Source organism: Rhinolophus hipposideros, assembly GCF_964194185.1.
Source record: "Rhinolophus hipposideros genome assembly, chromosome: 22".
Taxonomy (NCBI): domain Eukaryota; kingdom Metazoa; phylum Chordata; class Mammalia; order Chiroptera; family Rhinolophidae; genus Rhinolophus; species Rhinolophus hipposideros.
The window spans coordinates 43,080,959-43,089,917 of NC_138068.1; the positions used below are offsets into that span (position 1 = coordinate 43,080,959).

Consider the following 8,959-nt stretch of genomic DNA (forward strand, 5'->3'; position numbering starts at 1 on the left):
CGTGCATTCTTAGCAATCCTCCGGGGTGGGGGACGGAGGGGAGGCCACCTTCCAAACCCCTGGGTCTTACTGATTTAGCTTCTCTTCTCACTGCCTCCTCCGCCACTCCCGCAGCCCCAGACGTCGAGGGCCTTAGAAGGGAAGACTGCCTGGGGGAGAGGAGGCGCGCTGACCCGAATGGGGGCGGACAGGGCCGAGGGGCTCCCCGCGCGGCCCCGGAATGGGCGCGCTGCCTACCTGCTGTGTTCAGGCCCCGCGAGCGGCCCGCCGAGCGTCCTGCGCGCAGAGGGAGGCGGCAGACTGCTCCGAGCCCAGGCATCCCTGCATTTATTTGAGCTCAAACCCAGTGACTGTTGACTTTAGCACACAAAGCAAAGATTTCACTGCCCGCTAGTTTAAAAATGAATATTTTACCAAGATATCGATCAGCGTTATAAAATTCGGTTAAGTACAATGGGATCCTGGAAAAAAAAAAGAATAATAAAGGAGGGGGGGAGGCAATATAATATCTGTGCAAATTTGCCGAAGTGTGACGTGGCCTGGGAAGTTTACCCTCCTGGAATTCGGATCTAGAATGTTTTTTTCGGTTGTTTACTGACTTTGTTTATTCACAGATCATGGTTGCTTAAACTGGCGCGCGGATGGCGCGGGGAAAAGGAAGAAAAAAGAGAGAGGAAGAGAAAACAGAAACGCTGCACCCTACAATACTTATGGTTGGGGAAAGCGGGCGGAGGGCGATCTGTGAATTGGTAAACTTGGAAGCCGGGCTGTGGGAGGGGGAGAAAGCAGGGGCGTGTGAGACACAAGCAGCGCAGAAGCCTCCGAAAGCGCCCGCTCCCCGACACTCGGAAAGAGCTGTATCTTATCCGCCGGGATCAGCGAAGGGGGGCGCGCTAAGTAGTTTAAAACGACCCTCGCACAATGGGCGTGTGATACGAAACATATCAGGTTAGGGCAGCGCTTTCAGCCTCTATTGTCCCCCGCTCGGCCCCCGGCCCTGCCTCTCCGCTCCTTCGCCACAGGAGCCTTTTATGTGATAATGAAACACATTTCAGGCCGGGCTCACGACGTGTGTGTCCTTGCCCGGCGGAGGGACGGTCCTGATAGCTGGATGCTGCCTCCGGATGCCCCCTCCCCCCGCCCCAATTTCTCTTCCTTGAGTTATTCGGGACAATGTGGCGTGTTAAAAAAGGATTTAGAGGAGGAGGGGGTGGCGTAGGCGAAGGCACACCCCCCTTCAGCGCATGGGGAGGCCGGGGTTTGAGGGGGTAGGAACCGCGCAAGGTGGCAGAAGAGGCTCCGCGGAGAGGAGGTCTCCAGGGTTGGGGCGAAGCTGGGACACTCCAGGTCTGGAAGCCCAAAGATTAGTCCCAGAGACAGAGCCTGGGCTTTAGAAACCAGAGGCAAAAGGTCCTGGCCTCCGAGGCCTGCGGAGAGTTCTTACCCTCTGCAAGTTAGGTGTGCACGGGATGGCCCAAAATCTGGGGGGCCCGCGACGACACTGGCTGCTGACCTCCCCCAGCCATCTTGCAGACCCGCAGATGCCCCCGGCAAAGCCAAAGCCCGGCCCCGTTTACGCACCCTGGCCGGCCTTCGCCTCCAGCGTTTCCAGGGCTGTTGGCCGCCGATTTAGGGCGGTCTGTGAGGAAAGACAGCACAGTTGTCAGAATTTATTCTGGGTTTTATACTTTTGGGTTTTCTCTTAAGGCTCACAATATCCCCCTCATCCCCTCGGCACAGCAATACCGGCTTGCCAACTGGGGTTAATGGGACGCTCCCTGCTTAGGAAGTCAGCGTTTGGTGGGGGAACAAATTATAGACCCTAGGATCTTTCCACTGGCCACGGTCACTTGGCAAGCCGCCCAAGACACCCCTTTACCTTGCCTCACCCCAAATATGCCTTAAAGAGAAGATTTGGAACATTACCCTTAGCGATGTCCTTATAACCAATCCATGAAAAAGTTTTCTCTTTCTCCAGACCGGGTGTCCCAAGGGGTGGTCCCAAACACCTCAGCACTCTTGGCCTGCAGCTAGGTCTACCAAGGTGTACAGAGCACCTAAGTGAAGGAGGAGGCTGGGATAGGGTCATCAAATGTAGACAGAGGCCTGCGGCTGTCAGATCGAGGCAGAATTCCAATTCCACAGGAGGGTAAAGAGATGCCACAGAGAGGAAGTGATGAAAAGGCCAAGTGCTGCTCCAGGAATTTGCAAATTCAATCTGGGCTCACTGACTTGTGGAGGGGCTACGATGGGAAATACAGCCAGAGGTAAAAGGCAGGGCTCTCTACAGACAAGGTTGGCCTAGGGCCCAAGAGACGTCAATGACATTGTACCTTCACAAAGCCCAGGTGGAAAATTAAGATATGTGGTTTGCTCCTGGCTTGAAAGGTAAACCTGTATCAAACCCATGGAACGGTCAACCTGGGATGTCTGTTTCATTGTGTATAAAGATAAACTCAAAATCCAAAAAGTAACCATAAACAATATTGAGTTCTATTTAATGATGGGCTTGCTGAAGTGTTTAGGGGGAAGTGTACTGATGTCAGAAATTTACTTTGAAATGCACTTTAAATATAAGACGAATTGACCGATGGAGGTATAGATAGACGCACAGATATGCGGTATAACAAGTACAGTGAAATGGTCAGTGTAGGATCTAGGAATGGAGACGTGTGTTTTCTGTAAAACCAGTTCAACTTCAACATGTCTGAAAATGTCAATAAAATGCTGGTTAAAAAAAAAGAAAAAAGTACCCCCCTCAAATAAAATAAAACCCCGCAACCCGCTAGGATCTCCCTCCTTTCCTCCACTTTTAAATAATTTTCAGACATGTTTATTTTTTTAAGTCAGGCAAAGGAAAAAAAAAACATCTTGAAGATTCAAGGAATAAAACCGCCAATAACACTTTAATATAGATTTGTGGAACTCTGGTCCTTGCATCCAGAACACACATTTATAAGCCATAAATAAAGCACACAGAAACCATAAATTAATCAGACCCAAGACCTGGATTTCACCGTGTTAAGAATGAGAATGCATTTTTTTCTTGGTCATTCACAACAGACCCTTACATATTTTTTTTCTTTTTATACAATAATACAACTCTCTGATTCTCTGTTAAAACTACATGGTTTTACACTGAGTCACAAAAGTTTGTTGGATTTGTTTGTTTCTTTGTTTTGTTTTATAAAGTAAGACTTTCCTGCAACACAGCAATGAGAACAACAAAATCAGAATTCCAGATGCTTCAAGAAGCAGGCGTCTACAGTAGTGGAAACCGAGGGCTTTTTTCTTTTTTTTCTATTTTACTGTTTATCTCCCCCCCTTCCCTCCTTATATAGAATGATACATATCAGTGTGGCCCATCTGTTTGGGAGGGAAGAGCTACCCAGAATAAGGGGAGACTGCTGTCCTCCGGTGGGGATGTAATGGATTTCTTCTTCCTTGCATCTCTCCAACACCTCTACCTCCAAGTCTCCCCCCACTTCCTCTCTTGTTCTTGTCCAGGGCTAGCCAGGATGCAGCTGTCTTAAGAGGAGTTCATAATGGGCCGGGAGTACACCCCCTGGTAATAGGAGGTGTCCGCGGCCAGGGGTGAGGCGTCCAGGCCCGCTTTGTTCGTGACTGGGCCCATGGCCAGACTTCCAGGCATAGGGGAACCATAGCCGGGGTAGTGCATCACCTGTTCGTAGGCCTTGAGGTCCATTTTGTGGGGCTGGTGATGGGGGTGGCTATGGTGGTGCTGCTGCTCCGAGGACATGAGGTTGTTGATGGAGAAGGGGTGGTTGAAGGCGTAGTGGTGCTCGGGCTTCAGGTGGGCCTCGGGCGGCAGGCCCGGGTGATGGGGAGGGCCCAGCAGGTGGGCTGCGGCCTGCTGCTGCTGCCCAGGCGAGGGCGCCGGCTCCGGGGGACTCAGCGCTGAGGCCGGCGTCCCCTTCAGCTCCCCCAGGCCTGCTCGCTTGTGCTCCTGGCACGGAGAGGCGCTTGAATGGGGTGACTCGGTGCCCGCCGGAGTCTCGGAGGCCGGCCCGGAGGCCTCCCCGAGCTGACCCTGCGAGGCCTGAGCCCCGGCGGCCACCTTCTTTCCACCGCCTGTAGCGCCCGCGGTTTCCTTCAGAGCCAGCTGCTTCTCACACTTGAAGCGCTTCTGGCGGCGCAAGTAGCAGCCGTTCTCGAACATGTTGCCCGAGTCGGGGTGCAGGGTCCAGAAGGAGCCCTTGCCGGGCTTGTCGGGAGAGCGCGGCACCTTGAGGAAGCAGTCGTTGAAGGACAGCGAGTGGCGGATGGAGTTCTGCCAGCGCTGCTGGTTCTGCCGGTAGAAGGGGAAGAGGTCCATGATCCACTGGTAGATCTCGCTCAGCGTCAGCATCTTGTTGGGGCTCTGCTGGATGGCCATGGTGATGAGCGAGATGTAGGAGTAGGGCGGCTTGGCGTGCGTGTAGCTGCGCCGGTACGTCTTAGGGTCGCGGGCGCGGCTCAGGCCCGCCTGCCCGTACATGGGGCTCATGGAGTTCATGTTGGCATAGGGGGCCAAGCCGCCCATGGCCCCCGGCGCCTGCCCCCCGAGCGGGCTCAGGCTCGGGCTCAGGTGCGGCCCCATGCCCGCCACGCCAGCCGCCCCGGCCGAGCTGCCCATACTCGCCATGGCGCCTGCCCCGGGGGACATGCCAGCCAGGGACGGGCTCATGCCCGCGCCAACGTACGACGACATGTTCATGGAGCCGGCGCTCATGTTACCCGAGCCGCTGCCCATGGCAGCCGCCGACATGCTCATGTAAGTGTTCATGCCGTTCATCCCCAGGCCGGCGTTCATGTTGCTCACGGAGGAGTAGCCCTGCGGACAGAGCCCGGGGACGGAGGCGCACATCGTTAACACTACGGCTTAAGTAAGGGCGCCCTGACCTCCCACCCACCGGGTCATCCCAGGCCCCCGCCTCCGGGCAGACCTCTGGGGATTCCTTACCTCACCCGGCCCCCTGCCCCAGACACCGACCCCTTTTCACCTAGAGTGTGCCGTGATCGCCCTTTGGGGAGGTGGCGAGCAGGCTGCTGCTCCGTGCTTACGGCTGGTACCTACCCCTTCTGCGCCGGGCTCATATTCTAAAACAGGAGTCCCTGGAGCACCCACAAGCCACTCACCCTAAATACATCTGCCCTCCCCAGAGTCTCCCCAAACTCTCCCGCCAGCATACCAAGTCGGCCCCGCGGCCCCACACACCACCTCGACCTGAGCTAGCAACCCGTGGGACCCCGCGCAAGGCCGCTCCGGGCGGCCTCAAGAGGAGACTGCCCCAGGGTCCTCTCTATTCAGTTTTTCTTCCGGGACCCCATCTTTGGCTCCGGGGGAACCGAAACCCAGTGCCTGCTCTGAGTGTGAGGCCAGCCAGAGACACTGGATGGAGAGATAGGGAGGGGACCGCAAACTGAACTACGTACACGCGGCTGGTTTTGCAGTCACAAACTTTCTCTTTGTCCACTAGTCTTTGACTTTCTGCCTCTACCTCAGTCCCCAACTCCTGTCCACCTTCTTCTCTACAGCTACCCACCCCCTCGCCGCCGACCTCCCACCCCTCCCCAGCCGCGCGCTGCCAAACATAACTCTGTTAGGATAGTGCGTGGCTCGGCCACGAAGAGGATTTGGAGGCGCCGCAAGTCAATATTTGATCACAAAGTTAATATTATCTCAAGGCTAACAGTGTGTCGTATAAAAAAGAGACCCATTTGAGTCGAAGGAGGGTGGAAAAGGCGGCTGCCGAGAGCGGCTGGAGGTTGAGGGAGGATTCGGGCAGGGAAAGAACACGAGGTTGGGGAAAGAGCGAACACCGCCACCCCACGTCCCCCCGGAAAAGGCTGGTGCCTACCTCCGGTTCGGCATAGTAGCTGCTCCAGTCAGACGGCTCGTGCCCTTCCATCTTCACCGCTCCCAGCATACTGGAAGCGGAGTGCATGGCAGTTTAAAATTTAACAGCCACAACAAACGACCAGCAATCACCCCCACCCCCACCCTCTTAAAAAAAAAAAGTCAGCTAAGGCACCGTCCCCTCCCTCCCTCGTGCGCTCCCTCTCTCTCGGCTCCACTCCCTCTCTCTCCCTGGGCTGGCCCGAGGCTGTAGTTCGAAGTGGGCGGGAGGGATGAGTGGCGGGAGGAGGGGGCCGAAAATTCGAGGTGGCCCAGACCGGAGCCCAGGTGCCCGCAGCGCCGGTCTCCCGAAGCCACCGCGCTCGCGGGCTACCCGATGGAGGCCGAGGATGGCAGTGCCGAGCTGCCCGGAGGCGGCGGGAAGCTCGCGGCGCGGGGGCAAGTGGGGGGTGGGGAGGTGGAGAGAAAGTGGAGAAGGAGGAGGAGGACGAGTAGGAGTAGGAGGAGGAAGAGGTGTGGACCGCGGAGCGGACAGTGCCGCAGTGACGTGAGCGGCTGGTGATATAGCGCGGCGCGCGGGCGCGGGCCTCCAATCCCCAGACCCCGGGCAGCCCATTTGAATAATCAGCTCACACCTAGGTGAGAGAGAGCCGCGGCCGGACTGCGCACCTGCCCTTCGGCGCCCGCCGCGCTGGCCTGCGGTGCGGGGACCCGCGAACCTAGAGAGTGGGCGCGCGGGATCCCAGGTACAGCCCTCTTCCCTCCAGCGTCCACTGGGAGCGCCCAAGGGAGGAGGGCCTGAGAGGAAGACACCCGCGAGCGGCCGAGGGCTCTGACCCCCGCCCTGTCCCATGGCACTGGGCGCCTGGGGCGCCAGTCCGAGGGCTCGCCGGGCCTTGGCGCCCCGTTCCCTCCGCAGAACTTCATAAAGGCCGCATTTATTTATCCCAGTTTCGTCACTCTCAGTGCTCATTCCTTGTCCAAACAACAAGACGGTGACAGAGCCAATTTACAAAGCGCTGCCGTATTTAGAAAAACTGTACACACCTTCAACTCGCTCGCCGCTGCTCCTGGGAGGCCCCTGGCTGTTCCAGTTAAGACCCGCAGCGGCTCCGGAGGGCGCGGGGCGCGCCTGGGGCGGCCGCCGAGGAGTTTTGCCTCCTGGGAGCCTCCTGGGAGCCGGGCCTCGGGTGACGGACAGGGGCGCTGTCCCGCACCCCGCGCAGGGCGTCTGCGGCCCCGCCAGCTGCAGCCGACGGCTGGGAGACTGCAATTTGTCTCTGACATTCAGGACGCCGTGTTTCAAGGTTAATTTTCAGTCACAACCAAGGTGCTCACAGCATTTCGTAACTAAAACAAACAGGGCAGGAGGTAGGGGGTGAGGCGGGAGGAGAGAGAATGAAGGAATCAATACAGGACACATGGAATCACTTCAGGAGGGTCTCTGTCCTCTGTGCTTTCCTGAGGGGCTGTTTTATAAGAATTAGAAACCCCAGCAACCGTATACTTCCTTTTCATTTTCGCTCCAGCTTCTGGGTTCAAATTATCATCTGTCTTGAGCCAGCTCCAAGACCGCAGTGAACCTAGATTTGGGAGGGGGTGGTATTACAGGTGTTTGGCTGTGGACGCCCTTTCTGGGATTTAAAAACCCGGCTCCGCAGTGGGGATCCAGCCCTGCGCCTTCCACCCCAGAGATAGAGAACAACGAGGAAGTCGTGCACACCTGGCCCAGCCCTCCAGAGTTGTGTGCAATGGTGAGGTGTCAGGCCGGAGCTGAGCAATAGGAACACAAGAACTGGGTGAGGCTCAGGCTAGAAGGCAAGCAGGGAGGAGCAGTAGATGTAGGGGACTCCCACCCCTTCCCTCTGCCCCAGCTGCCTCAGGCCTGCATCGCTTTGAATCAAAGATGCAGCCGCTGGCCGCGCCCTTTGCGCTGAAGCGCGGCGGAAGGTTTGACCACACTGAGGGTATTAATGAACCCGCTGAGCGAGCGCGAGGGCAGGATTCGCCGAGGTCTGCGTCGCCCCGAAGCCGTGCGCAGCGCCGACAGCTTCTAGGAGGGGCAGGCCGAAGCCGTGCGTCCGGGAAGTGTGTCGTGGGTGTCTGGGTACGTGTAGGCGTGCACAGAGAAGTCCAAGGGACCCGCATCTATCACTGGGTGCGGAGGGCTTGGGAAAGAACGGCGAGCACTGGCGCTCAAAAGCGGAGTTGCCTGGTTTTCCAACCTCTGCGCAGGCCTCGAGCAGAAAGGGGAGCGCGCGCGCACAGACACGCACTCACCACGCGTCGTCAATCCTCTTCCTCCTCCCCACAGGCTGCTTTTCACAGTTAGCAGAGAAAAGACGCCGAACAAATAGACAAACTCCGCGAAACAACGACAAAACAGCTTTCTGGTGCTTGGAATTGAACACTCAAAAGAATGTTGTGGTCTGTGCATGTGTGTGTGTGTGTGTGTCCATTCCCCTTTCTCTTTTAGCTCCTGGTCAAAATACGATTCTAGAAATCATTCCTTGAGCAAAAGGAGAGGGGGCTGGGAGGGGAGGTCCGCGGGAGGAAGAGACGCTACCCTCTAGCGCAGCGGGACCTCGCGCTACTTCCCGTGCCCTTAGGCGGCTGTCGTCCGCCGGGAGCCACGAGCGCTCCGCAGCGGCTTCCGCAGTGACAGGGCGCCCCCTGTCGGCAGCGTGGCCGCTGAGACCCACCCGAGCCCTCATCTCCCCTCGCGCTGCTCACCCCGCAACCCCCGCACCTCCTCCCGGCCTCTCCCAATCTCCCCGAAATTGCCTCCCGGGGCCTTGGCATTTCTTTGGGAGTCCCGGAAGTTCTGGACAGACTCAAACCGGCCTTCTTCCCCCCCCCCCCCCCGGAGGTGCGGAGGGCTCGGTTAGGGTTGGGCCACGTGTGACACAGCCTGGGGTCCGGGACCTTTCCTGCGCACCGACGCTGGGAGTGAAGGCGAGCAGCCCGGACCGGGGCACCAGGGGCTGTGAAGGAAACAGGGACGTTCACCTAGTTTAGTGTTCACTTGCCTTCCCCAGCGCGGAGGTCTTTGGAGGCGCTACCTCCCTACACACTCCTGGTCCTTCTGGGCATCTTCGG

General features: G+C 57.6%; 1 protein-coding gene across 2 annotated transcripts; it reads right to left on the reverse strand.

Moving 5' to 3' along the window:
• Nucleotides 1–2,888: 2,888 nt before the first annotated feature.
• Nucleotides 2,889–7,142, reverse strand: FOXA2 (forkhead box A2). 2 transcript variants are annotated; one of them, XM_081033801.1, is made up of 3 exons: nucleotides 6,908–7,142; nucleotides 5,862–5,931; nucleotides 2,889–4,834 (listed from the first exon to the last, which is right to left on the reverse strand). In XM_081033801.1, exons 2-3 carry the CDS (start codon nucleotides 5,928–5,930, stop codon nucleotides 3,530–3,532), a joined length of 1,374 nt encoding a protein of 457 aa, XP_080889927.1. In that variant the 5' UTR covers nucleotide 5,931; nucleotides 6,908–7,142; the 3' UTR covers nucleotides 2,889–3,529. The 2 variants fall into 2 exon arrangements, with proteins under 2 accessions (XP_080889927.1, XP_080889926.1); XM_081033800.1 differs by lacking the exon at nucleotides 6,908–7,142 and having other exon boundaries at nucleotides 5,862–6,275.
• Between the last annotated feature and the right edge of the window lie 1,817 nt (nucleotides 7,143–8,959).